Below are 13,668 nucleotides of genomic sequence, written 5' to 3'. Positions count from 1 at the left end.
CCTGAACCAGTTTCCTTAGGTTCTACCTACCACCGGTGAGATTCATTTATTATAGGAAAATAGTTCTGCCAAATTGAACCCCTACATTTTGTGGATGAGGAGGACGAGATCTTTTACCATTAAGGCTCGGCTGGAAAATCCCTCAGAGATTTTTAAATAAGGTCTCTTTTTTTGTGGCCAGAGGGAAGTCTTGAGTCCAAGCCGAGCGAAACAGTTCAAAAAGTCAGGTCGCTCTCATCCGGGTCACAGCACCAAATGTTGTGGAAAATTCCATCCAAAGATTAAGGCATAGACTATTTAATGATATTATAGAAAACCATTTAATACAAGCAGCTGCAGGGGAGATCCACCTCTGATTTCACAAGGAAGAACTCAATGAATAAATATTTACATGTCCACCTTTATACAGTGGGAGGTGATCATACTATCATATTGTTTACACAACAGTTCTTTCAACACAGCAACAGTTCCAGAACAGTTGCCCTGTGTCAGGGTGCAGACATACCATGAGTCTATGGAAGGCATAACATCACAGTCCAACACTGAACATATCCCTTGAGAAGTTACAACAGCACACTCCAAATTCTACCACCACAATATGGCGAGGAAGGCTGTGGGCGAGGAAGGCTGTGGGCGAGGAAGGAGTGTGTGGGGTTTCTCTTGTGCCTGTTTGGGGGCACGTGGCAGGCAGTTTTATGTGTGGGTTGCAGGAGTGGTATGCCTGCAAAGCCGGACAGGTTTATTCTAAGCCTTCTCCATCCACCCCTTTACCTCCCCCTTCTGCAACCCTCAGAGTGGACACACCCTCCTGGGGTGGCCGCAGCTCGGTGGCTGGGACCACACTGGCTGGCTCAGCAACAGCCTTAGCCTGGGCCTACACTCTGGCTCCTGGCTGATTTACGAGCCACAGAGCAGTCATGTCTACAGGGTTTTTTATGTCTCTGAGGTGCAGACCAATCCTCACTCCCAAGAGGGTTTAAATGGGGTTTGTTGTCATTCACTAACCAAGCAGTACAGCAGATGGGCTGGTGTTTTGAGCATGTTGTTCTATCTAGAGATTCACACCTAAGAGCGACGATGGTGCCATTTTCTCTCCTGCCTCTGCAACCTTACTACTCCCATCTGAGGTCTGAGACGCTCTCTCATCTATCTTTCTAGGTTCTCGCTTTTTCTCCTCTCTTCATCTGTCGAGTCTATCCTCTCTCTCTCTCTTTCATTATTTTTGTCTGTCCAGTCTGTAACTTTGGTTGTGGTGGAGGGTTACTCAGGGGTTGAGGGCCAGGGGTTTATTGCTCTTTGGCTCTCTCTTTACCGCATAGGCCCCTGATTGTTAACAGAAAAACCTCTCCATCTCCAGCTGCCAGGAACCGCAAGTACAGAGCCGGGTTACTGAATTTACTCACTGCACTGACTGCTGCACCAGTGAAGGGTCAAAAGTCAAGCCTCTCCTTTCCTCAGCGGTCGCACTATTGGAATGGATTATTAAATAATTTCTTTTTTTTTGTGAGACTGAAGTTATTTACAGGGCTGTGGTGGCTGGCTGGACAGCACAGCCTGGCTTCAAACATGGTTACTGAACGCTGCCCAGGAATTTGGTTGGAATCCGAAGGCTCTGTTTATTCCATTGAAGTCCCACAGAGTAAAACACTATTTATACATCATTCTCCCTCCAGTATGTCAGTGAATAAAACCTCCACATTGCCTTTCTCTTCTTTCTGTGTGTGTGTGTGATCCCAGGTTATGAAGAGGTGGTCAGAATCCCCAAAGGATCTACCTTCATTCATATTCAGGAGCTCAACGTCTCCCTCAACTACCTAGGTGAGAGTTCATGTCTCTTCTGTGTCACACAATGTGTTATTCTGTCATGCTGGATTCTATAGTGTGCATTCACACTCAAACTGAAATGAAAATGTAAGTGCATCAGCACATCAGTAATGCTGTTATTAGAACTATTAGAACATAAAACACGTTTGCAGTCAGACATCCTCTCGTTCCTTTTCTGCTCTAGTGCTGAAGAGTAAAGGGGACCAGTACTTCATCAATGGGAAGCTGACCATCGACACCCCTCGTAGGTTCGACATCGCAGGGACCACATTCCACTACCGCCGACCCACTGATGAGCCTGAGACCCTGGAGGCCCTGGGGCCCACCAACATGACCCTCATCGTCATGGTAATGGCCTAGCTGTGTGTGTTATTGTGTGTGTAAAGGTAATTATTCTATGGAATACCATACGTGACATATGTGTGTATGTGTTGGTGTGTGTGTAGGTGCTGGTGAGGGACGAGAACCCAGGGATCCACTACCGCTTCAACCCTCCAGTCAACAGAGACCCTCTGACTGGATACGCCTGGCACTACACATCCTGGTCCCGCTGCTCCGCACTCTGCGCTGGGGGTACCACCACTACTGGCTCTATAACTCTGTACTGTACTCTTCTCTGGCTCTATCATTGCTCATTGATTGATTGATATTATTTGATTCAGAAATGCACACAGAGCCTTTTATTCATGCAGTTGCCTTTTATCCCATGTTCATTTCATATTATTGAGGCTAAAAATAGCATCATGGTCGTCATGACACACCCATTGTCTTTACTAATGATCCATTTATCTGCTGGGCAGGGCTGGGTTCTCTATATAGACAGTCTATTGACCTCTCTCGTAAACTCACTGACTCACTCAGGCACGTACATGCACAGTGCATACCCTCACTTTCTCAACGGCTTTCTCATATTCCCTCTCTCACACACACAAACACACGCTGGTACATAAAAAACTGACAGTGCATATCCCCTGTTGGCTTGAGAGTTTTCCTAACATAACACTGACCCTGGGGAAACATGGGAATGGAATGTTTATGAACAGAGGTACTGTGGGGTTGGTGAAACTGCAGGAGTTCGTGCCGAAGCCAACTTTGAAGTTACACACACTCTTTCTGTTGCGGGTAAATGATCCAAAGTAACTAGCTTGATATAAACTCATTTACTTTGCTTATAAGCACATTTCCTTGACCCTAATGTCAGCAGAACAAGCGAGAGGAGAAGTGCTTGTACAAGTTCTACACTTTTACGTCATTTAGCAGACGCTCTTATCCAGTAGAGGGCATACATTTTCGTACTGGTCCACTGTGGGATTTGAACCCACAACCTTGGCGTTGCAAGCACCGTGCTCTACCAACTGAGCCACACAGTGTGAGCTGCATCAGATGAATGATCAAAGGAGTTGTCGATGTTTTATAATGTGTTTTTCTCTCCCTCTCTCTGTCAGGTGGTCAGATCCAGCAGGTAGTGTGTAAGAAGCAAGCTGATCACTCCGTGGTCTACAACCACTTCTGTGACAAGAAGAGCAAACCCAAAGACAAGAAGCGAGGCTGCAACTCTGAGCCATGCTCCCCAAGGTGAGTGTCAATGTATCTGTCCCACTGCCTGTGTGGAGCTCCTCTGATTGGGCCCTTATGACCTATATATGCAGAATAAGTTTTTACCTATCATGTGTGTATGTGTGTATGCACATGTGTATGGGAGTACACATGTGCATGAGGGCTTAGTTCCTGCTGAACTAAGCCCTGTCTGTCTGTGTGTCTCCAACAGCTGGGGGTCTGGGGAGTGGTCTGAGTGCAGTCGTAGCTGTAACAGGGGCCTGAGGACCAGAGAGGTGCTGTGTAAGAGGAAGATCTCTCCTACAGAGGAGAAGGTGCAGGACGACGGCGCCTGTACCCTCCCACGACCACCCCTCACTGAACCCTGCAACAACCACACCTGCCCCCCAGAGTGGCTGGCCCTGAACTGGTCAGAGGTACACCCAAAATACCCCCATAAGCCCATCCAACTTTTTTTAAACTAACAAGCAGAATCTAGAGAGTTCTAGAAATAGAGAGAAGGTGCTTACCTCGATACTTTCTGTACCTATGCAACATTTCTGTGTGTAACCAATGCCACCTGCTGGTTGGATTATGTACTGGTCTCTGGTGTGCTCTGGGGCTATAGAGGCTGGAGCTCTGATTTGAATAATCTCTCCCTCATCCCTCTCTCTCCCCCAGTGTAATCCCAGCTGTGGTCCAGGGTTCAGGCACCGTGTCCTTCTGTGTAAGAGGGGGGAAAGTGGAGACACACTGCCAGAGTCCCAGTGTCCCAAGTATGGGCGTCCCACCACCAGGGTGCGCTGTAACCTGCAGCGCTGCCCACCCCCCATGTGGGTCACAGGGCCCTGGGGAGAGGTAAGGCTGGGGTTAACATGGGCTCTGCTCTGTATTGAACTCTGCTCTCATTCAACTAGACCTCCTACAGGTGTAGGATATTAATTTGACCAGTTTTGTCTCAGGAGTAAAATAATCCTTTAGCAGCAGGATTTAGTTATAAAAAAGTAATAATTTCTAACAGGAACTTAGTTTTGATAGACTACAGTAGTTTAGGTGTAGCCTGAGGTTGCATTTCGGATACACTTGTATGTCATAGTGGAGACCAATATCTATCTTGTGTTATTAAGCTACAGATGAAGTCAGAGGTTTACATACACCTTAGCCAAATACATTTAAACTCAGTTTTTTCACAATTCCTGACATTTAATTCAAGTAAAAATTCCCTGTTTTAGGATCACCACTTTATTTTAAGAATGTGAAATGTCAGAATAATAGTAGAGAGAATGATTCATTTCAGCTTTTATTTCCTTCATCACATTCCCAGTGGGTCAGAGGTTTACATACACTCAATTAGTATTTAGTAGCATTGCCTTTAAATTGTTTAACTTGGGTCAAACATTTCAGGTAGCCTTCCACAAGCTTCCCACAATAAATTGGGTGAATTTTTGGCCCATTCCTTCTGACAGAGCTGGTGTAACTGAGTCAGGTTTGTAGGCCTCCTTGCTCGCACATGCTTTTTCAGTTCTGCCCACAAATTTTCTATAGGATTGAGGTCAGGGCTTTATGATGGCCACTCCAATACCTTGACATTGTTGTCCTGATGCCATTTTGCCACAACTTTGGAAGTATGCTTGGGGTCACTGTCCATTTGGAAGACCCATTTGCGACCAAGCTTTAACTTCCTGACTGATGTCTTGAGATGTTGGTTCAATATATCCACAATTTCCCTCCTTCATGATGCCATCTCCCAGTCTCTCCTGCAGCAAAGCACCTCCACAACATGATGCTGCCACCCCCGTGCTTCCTCCAAACATAATGATGGTCATTATGGCCAAACAGTTCTATTTTTGTTTCATCAGACCAGAGGACATTTCTCCAAAAAGTACGACCTTTTGTCCCCATGTGCAGTTGCAAACCGTAGTCTGGCTTTTTTATGGCGGTTTTGGAGCAGTGGCTTCTTCCTTGCTGAGCGGCCTTTCAGGTTATGTCGATATAGGACTCGTTTTACTTTGGATATAGATTATTTTGTACCTGTTTCCTCCAGCATCTTCACAAGGTCCTTTGCTGTTGTTCTGGGATTGATTTGCTTTTTTCGCACAAGTATGTTCATCTCTAGGAGACAGAACGTGTCTCCTTCCTGAGCGGTATGACGTCTGCGTGGTCCCATGGTGTTTATACTTGCATACTATTGTTTGTACAGATGAACATGGTACCTTCAGGTGTTTGGAAATTGCTCCCAAGTATGAACCAGACTTGTGGAGGTCTACAAATTTTTTTCTGAGGTCTTGGCTGATTTCTTTAGATTTTCCCATGATGTCAAGCAAAGAGGCACTGCGTTAGGTAGGCCTTGAAATACATCCACAGGTGCACTTCCAATTGACTCAAATTATGTCAGTTAGCCTATCAGAAGCTTCTAAAGCCATGACATAATTTTCTGGAATTTTCCAAGCTGTTTACAGGCACAGTCAACTTAGTGTATGTAAACTTCTGACCCACTGGAATTTTGATACAGCGAATTAAGTGAAATAATCTGTCTGTAAACAATTGTTGGAAAAATTACTTGTGTCATGCACAAAGTAGATGACCTAACCGACTTGCCAAAACTATAATTTGTTAACAAGATATTTGTGGAGTGGTTGAAAAACTAGTTTTAATGACTCCAACCTAAGTGTATGTAAACTTCCGACTTCAACTGTATATAAAGCAACGGTTGTTGATGTGTATGGCTGCATTTCAGATATAAAAAAAAAATAACATTTAAATGTCGCAGTAGTAGGACCGACTGTAGTAGGAAATGTATTCTGTCTGGTGCTTTAACGTTTGAGCGAGCGAGAGAGAAAGATAACTGGATTCGGCTATTTCAGACACACCTGTTGCTGACAGGTGTAGAAAATTGAGCACACAGCCATGCAATCTCCATAGACAGACATTGGCAGTAGAGTGGCCTTACTGAAGAGGTCAGTGACATTCAAAGTGGTGCCGTCATAGGATGCTACCTTTTCAACAAGTCAGTTCGTCAAATTTCTGCACTGGTAGAGCTGCCTGGTCAACTGTAAGTGCTGTTATTGTGAAGTGGGAACGTCTATGAGCAACAACGGCTCAGCCACAAAGTGGTAGGCCACACAAGCTCACAGATTGGGACCGCCGAGTGCTGAAGCGCGCTGTGCATAAACATTGTCTGTCCTCGGTTGCAACACTCACTACCTAGTTCCAAACTTCCTTTTGAAAGCAACGTCAGCACAATAATTGTTTGTCGGGAGCTTCATGAAATGGGTTTCCATGGCCAAGCAGCCACACACAAGCCTAAGATCACCATGCACAATGCCAAGCGTCGGTTGGAGTGGTGTAAAGCTCGCCACTATTGGACTCTGGAGCAGTAGAAACACGTTCTCTGGAGTGATGATTCACGATTCACCATCTGGCAGTTCGACTGGACGAATCTGGATTTGGCGGATGCCAGGAGAATGCTACCAGCCCGAATGCATAGTGCCAACTGTAAAGTTTGGTGGAGGAGGAATAATGGTCTGGGGCTGTTTTTCATGGTTCGGGCTAGGCCCCTTAGTTCCAGTGAAGAGAAATCTTAACGCTACAGCATACAATTACATTCTAGACGGTTCTGTGCTTCCAACTTTGTGGCAACAGTTTGGAAAATGCCCTTTCCTGTTTCAGCATGACAATGCCCCTGTGCACAAAGCGAGGTTCATACGAAAATGGTTTGTTGAGATTGGTGTGGAAGAACTTGACTGGCCTGCACAGAGCCCTGACCTCAACCGCATTGAACACCTTTGGATGAATTGCAACGCCGACTGCGACCCAGGTCTAATTGCCAACATCAGTGCCCGACCTCACTAACGCTCTTGTGGCTGAATGGAAGCAAGTCCCTGCAGCAATGTTCCAACATCTAGTGGAAAGCCTTCCCAGAAGAGTGGAGGCTGATATAATGCCCATGATTTTGGAATGAGATGTTCGACATGCAGGTGTCCACATACTTTTGGTCATGTAGTGTATGTAGGTCCTTGACTGATTGATGTATTGAAGTGAAGAGGAAATACTAGACAATGTTAATCTTTCCTGTTTAGATTTGTATAGTAGGCCTCCTGAGTGGCGCAGTGGTCTAAGGCACTGCATCACAGTGCTAGCTGTGCCACTAGAGATCCTGGTTCGCGACCGGGAGATCCATGGGGCGACGCACAATTGGCCCAGCGTCATCCGGGTTAGGGGAGGGTTTGGACGGCAGGGACGTACTTGTTCCATCACGTGGTGGGCCGAGTGCAATGCACGCTGACACGGTCGCCAGGTGTACCGTGTTTTCTCCGACACGTTGGTGTGGCTGGGTTAAGCAGGCATTATGTCAAGAACCAGTGTGGCTTGTTGTTGGGTTGTGTTTCGGGGGATGCATGGCTCTCGACCTTCGCCTCTCCCGAGTCTATACGGGAGTTGCAGTGATGGGACAAGACTGTAACTACCAATTGGATACTGTGAAATTGGGGAGAAAAAGGGGTAATAAATAAATAAATGAATAATACATTTATAAAGTGCTCTATTGTCTGTCTTTACTATGTCCTCCTAGTTTTGTGACCCGTCTCTCTCTCTCTCTCTGTTCTATGTCAGTGCTCAGCCAATTGTGGTCTGGGTCAGGAGATGCGCTCTGTGCAGTGTCTTGTACATAACGGCCAGCCGTCCAATGAGTGCCCAGACCTCCTGCGCCCGGCAGCCATGCAGCAGTGCAAGAGCAAATGTGACCTCAGCAGCCTACCCATGGACATCCCTGAGGGTGACCCTGAAGGTCAAAGTTCAACTCTGTATTAATTACCTTCTCAGTATATTTTCCTGCCAGCTTAATATCCATTTAAGATGTTTTTATATATATTTTTCCCTTCCAGAGTGTAAAGATGTGAACACAGTGGCGTACTGCCCCCTAGTGCTCAGGTTTAAGTTCTGCAGCCGCCCCTACTTCAGACAGATGTGCTGTAAGACCTGCCAAGGACACTGACCCCTGATCTAGAGTGAGAACCAGACCCATACTCAGTCATCCCCAGCGGGACCAGACCAGACCGCCTGAGCTGAACATTCCACAGGGGGAGGGACTGACAAGCCATCGCACCGCAGAGCAGCCTCTCTGACATCAGGGGAGGGTGAGAGAGAGAACTGTGCTTTTATCCCCCACTCTGAAATTGCCCTAACTGATACCAGCTGTGGGGGCACTGCTGTGAAGACCAGATGGGCTGCTGGGATACCTCTGTTTCTATGTCCTTATATCCTTATTAGTGTTTGGTGCTACTATCATTGCCATGCTGGCCACAGGACTGGCCAAAGTACTCTGTTCAGCTTAGTTACGTTTCTCTGTTGTTTATTAAGTGGCCCAATCTTACCCTGAGACACTGTCCATACGGACCTTTACTTGTATATTTACAGACGTTGTTCTATGTGTACACAATCTACACTGTACAAATGAAATTTACCTGATACTTTATCACTTACCAAATGTAAATGTTAATATTAGTTATCTGGTGGCTGTTGTCAATTCACGTGGTCTTCTATGTTATCTTGTCAATGCTTTGTCTCAGAACTAAATCTTTATGAATTATTTTTAATATTATGCTTTTTGAAAAGGGTTTGATTTGCACAAAGTATGGCTAGTCATAAGGATACTGTATGTTTAGTTATTTGGGACTTGTCTCGACGACTCTACTTAACACTAAGGTTCTCCATCCACGGTCCGGTCTATGCTCATAACCGTTTACTCACCACTGTCTTGTCATTTTATGGGACCCAGCAAGGGCTGGTCAATGGTCGGTTCAGTTCACATCTAGCAGCTGACCTCAACACATCTCTCATACTGTAGCCCTTACTGTATACATTTAGATACAGGCAAACGTACCGTGGCCTTACTGTACACATTTAGATACAGGCAAACGTACCGTGGCCTTACTGTACACATTTAGATACAGGCAAACGTACCGTGGCCTTACTGTACACATTTAGATACAGGCAAACGTACCGTGGCCTTACTGTACACATTTAGATACAGGCAAACGTACCGTGGCCTTACTGTACACATTTAGATACAGGCAAACGTACCGTGGCCTTACTGTACACATTTAGATACAGGCAAACGTACCGTGGCCTCATCAATGTGAAAAATGCTACATGGTTCTCTGTACTAGTCACGTATACAGTGAGTGGAAAAGTGTCCATCACTGAGTAAACCACTTCCAACAACCGATTAGATCGGAACAGAGACCCTCACATGTCCTCTGGTCTTAAGTGGTCCTTCTGTCTGCGCCTTTAATGGTCAACCAGTTAACTTCGGTTTTTAATATGCTGCATGTACAGTGAAGGCCTTTTTACACATCCATCCATGTATTGAGCTCACACCCAGAACCAGCCCTTGCAGTATGTCCGCTCTGGTTTCTATTGGAGTAACTAGGTTGTTATTACTCCTGATGGTGCTTTGGAATGGTGCTATTTCTTAGCTAATTATTGTCGTTATTTGTTGTCATTCTGTTGAACATAAAGTGTTTTTTGTTGAGGTTGGTGCTAAAGAAATAGTGCTATATCCGTTTGTGAGAAGAGGAGGAGTTAACCCTTTATTTCCTTACCTACAGTAACTCAGTATGGGACAGACCCATAAGTTACCAAACATTCAGTCTCTTATCAAACTGGGTGTCAGCACACTGACTGATACTTTACTATCTCACAAAAACCATAACAAAACTGTTTAATAAAACATACCGTCTTATTTGACTGTCTAAATATGTAAGCTACATTTTCTATTTTCTATTTTGAACCATCTGTATCTATGGTCACGGTGTGACCTCAGAGGCAAACCATTTTATCAAATGTTAGGGACAATGTTGTTTTCAGATGCTTATTATTACAGATATGTACTGTGTTTTAATTACTACAGAATTATTCCTCCGTTCCCCATGTACAACCATTGAAATGAACATATTAAAGTGAATAAATATGGCGCATTGTTAATAAATGCATTGTGTGCTTTACCCTCTCTCCCTCTGGAAACCCCTGGCCCAGACAGAAAGCTAGATCATCAAATGATCATCCATCTGTTTCTATATCTCATAGATGTAATGGGAAATAATGACGCTAGTGTTTCCTCAGTGAGGTTGTGATATGTCTGCTTTAGGCTCTTCCTGATTGGGGGAAAAATGCAGATGGTTACTGAGGCCTGGCATGAGTCATCCTCACCACTGACATGTTACGTTTCAGGCCCTGCATCAACTTGGGGCCTTCCTGGGTATGCTGATGTTCACCCAGAATGAGGAGGCTATTGAAGACAAGGAGCCCCACATCTCTCAGCAGTATACTCTGTACTCATGATTACACTGTGCTGATCCGAGGCCCACTGCAGTTGCAGTAACACTGTGAATCTCTACTTGTCAGTGAAGAGCCTAGTTTTATTTAACCTTTTTTTTTATCAGGAGTCATACTGAGAACAAGGTCTCTTTTACAGATGAGCACTGAATTACCTAAATGACAGAAAATACACACATCAAAATACAAAACGCAAGCCGAAAGAAAAACAGTCATGAAAAACAAACACATTCATCAGTAATAGGGTCCTCAATCAGCTTTCTGAATTTGCTTAGAGGAACCAAATTTAAGAACAGTTTGTTCCACAAATAAGGTGAAAGAACCAAAGAAGAACCAAGAAAAAAGAACCAAAGACCAAATTATTTTCCAGAGTTAGCCATCCCTGAGACCGGTTGTGGTAATGCGTACAGTACCTGTCAAAAGTTTGGACACACCTACTCATTCAAGGGTTTTTCTTTATTTTTACTATTTTCTACATTGTAGAATAATAGTGAAGACATCAAATCTATGAAATAACACATATGGAATCATGTAGTAACCAAACATTTTTTTAACAAAATATATTTATACTTGAGATTCTTCAAAGTAGACACCATTTGCCTTGACAGCTTTGCACATTCTTGCCATACCAGGCAGTGACACAACCAGTCAGGATGCTCTCGATGGTGCAGCTGTAGAACTTTTTGAGGATCTGAGGACCCATGCCAAATATTTTCCCTCTTCTGAGGGGGAATAGGTTTTGTCATGCCCTCTTCATGACTGTATTGGTGTGCCTCGGCCATGTTAGTTTGTTGATGATGTGGACACCAAGGAACTTGAAGCTCTCAACCTGCTCCACTACAGCCCCGTCGATGAGAATAGGGGCGTGCTCGGTCCTCTTTTTCCTGTAGTCCACAATAATCTCCTTTGTCTTGATAACGTTGAGGGATAGGTTGTTGTCCTGGCACCACACGGCCAGGTCTCTGACCTCCTCCCTATAGGCTGTCTCGTCGTTGTCGGTGATCAGGCCTACCACTGTTGTGTCATCGGCAAACTTAATGATGGTGTTGGAGTCGTGCCTGGCCGTGCAGTCATGAGTGAATAGGGAGTACAGGAGGGGACTGAGCACGCGCCCCTGAGATGCCCCTGTGTTGAGGATCAGCGTGGCGGATGTGTTGTTACATATCCTTACCTCCTGGGGACAGACCATCAGGAAGTCCAGGATCCAGTTGCAGAGGGAGGTGTTTAGTCCCAGGGTCCTTAGCTTATTGATGAGCTTTGAGGGCACCATGGTGTTGAACGCTGAGCTGTAGTCAATGAATAGCATTCTCACATAGGTGTTCCTTTTGTCCAGGTGGGAAAGGGCAGTGTGGAGTGCAATAGAGATTGCATCATCTGTGGATCTGTTGGGGCGGTATGCAAATTTGAGTGGGTCTAGGGTTTCTGGGATAATGCTGTTGATGTGAGCCATGACCAGCCTTTCAAAGCACTTCATGGCTACAGACGTGTGTGCTACGGGTCGGTAGTCATTTAGGCAGGTTACCTTAGTGTTCTTGGGCACAGGCACTATGATGGTCTGCTTAAAACATGTTGGTATTACAGACTCGGACAGGGAGAGGTTGAAAATGTCAGTGAAGACACTTGCCAGTTGGTCAGCTCATGCTCGCAGTACATGTCCTGGTAATCCTTCTGGCCCTGTGGCCTTGTGAATGTTGACCTGTTTAAAGGTCTTACTCACATCGGCAGTGGAGAGTGTGATCGCACAGTCTTCCGGAACAGCTGGTGCTCTCGTGCATGTTTCAGTGTTATTTGCCTCGAAGCGATTATAGAAGTAGTTTAGTTTGTCTGGTAGGCTCTTGTCACTGTGCAGCTCTCGGCTGTGCTTCCCTTTGTAGTCTGTAATGGTTTGTAAGCCCTGACACATCCGACGAGCGTCAGAGCCGGTGTAGTACGATTCGATCTTTGTCCTGTATTGAAGCTTTGCCTGTTTGATGGTTCATCGCAGGGCATAGCCGGATTTCTTATAAGCTTCCGGGTTAGAGTCCTGCTCCTTGAAAGCGGCAGCTCTAGCCTTTAGCTCAGTGTGGATGTTGCCTGTAATCCATGGCTTCTGGTAGAGGTATGTACATACGGTCACTGTGGAGATGACTTCATCGATGCACTTATTGATGAAGCCAATGACTGATGTGGTATACTCCTCAATGCCATCGGAGGAATCCCGGAACATATTCCAGTCTGTGCTAGAAAACAGTCCTGTAGTTGAGCATCTGCTTCATCTGACCACTTCTTTTTATTGATCTAGTCACTGGTGCTTCCTGCTTTAATTTGTGCTTGTAAGCAGGAATCAGGAGGATAGAATTATGGTCAGATTTGCCAAATGGAGGGTGAGGGAGAGCTTTGTATGTGTGTCTGTGTGGGGAGTAAAGGTGGTCCAGAGTTTTTTTCCTCTGGTTGCACATTTAACATGTTGATAGAAATTTGGTAAAATGGATTTAAGTTTCCTGCAATAAAGTCCCCGGCCACTAGGAGCGCCGCCTCTAGGTGAACATTTTCCTGTTTGCTTATGGCGGAATACAGCTCATTCAATGCTGCTAATACAGCTACGAAAAATACAGTTGAAAACTCTCTAGTGTGGTCTACAGCTTATCATGAGATAATCTACCTCAGGCGAGCAATAGCTCAAGACTTCCTTAGATATCGTGCACCAGCTGTTATTAACAAAAATACATAGTCCGCCGCCCCTTGTCTTACCAGACGCCGCTGTTCTATCCTGCCGCTACAGCGTATAACCAGCGTATAACCAGTATGTTAATAGTTTCGTCGTTCAGCCACGACTCCGTGAAGCATAAGATATTACAGTTTTGAATGTCCCGTTGGTAGTTTAATCTTGCGCATACGTCATTGATTTTATTCTCCAAAGATTACACGTTTGCTAGCAGAGTGGAAGGAAGTGGGGGTCTATTCGATTGCCTATGAATTCTCAGAAGGCAGCCC

At 45.2% G+C, this 13,668-nt stretch overlaps 1 protein-coding gene across 2 annotated transcripts in view; it reads left to right on the top strand.

Annotated features, from left to right (window-relative positions):
- The window catches only part of adamts10 (ADAM metallopeptidase with thrombospondin type 1 motif, 10), a 41,650-nt gene extending 31,317 nt beyond the window's left edge, over positions 1–10,333 (top strand). For both annotated transcript variants that reach the window (XM_071345321.1, XM_071345320.1), the window contains exons 18-25: positions 1,738–1,818; positions 2,009–2,172; positions 2,271–2,397; positions 3,270–3,399; positions 3,593–3,797; positions 4,042–4,218; positions 7,972–8,146; positions 8,244–10,333. In XM_071345321.1, coding sequence (XP_071201422.1) covers positions 1,738–1,818; positions 2,009–2,172; positions 2,271–2,397; positions 3,270–3,399; positions 3,593–3,797; positions 4,042–4,218; positions 7,972–8,146; positions 8,244–8,353 — 1,169 coding nt within the window. In that variant the 3' untranslated portion in view covers positions 8,354–10,333. The remainder of the gene's footprint in view (positions 1–1,737; positions 1,819–2,008; positions 2,173–2,270; positions 2,398–3,269; positions 3,400–3,592; positions 3,798–4,041; positions 4,219–7,971; positions 8,147–8,243) is intronic.
- The last annotated feature ends 3,335 nt before the right edge of the window (positions 10,334–13,668 follow it).

This window comes from Salvelinus alpinus, chromosome 16 (assembly GCF_045679555.1).
Source record: "Salvelinus alpinus chromosome 16, SLU_Salpinus.1, whole genome shotgun sequence".
NCBI lineage: Eukaryota > Metazoa > Chordata > Actinopteri > Salmoniformes > Salmonidae > Salvelinus > Salvelinus alpinus.
This window is presented reverse-complemented; position numbering and strand designations above follow the sequence as displayed.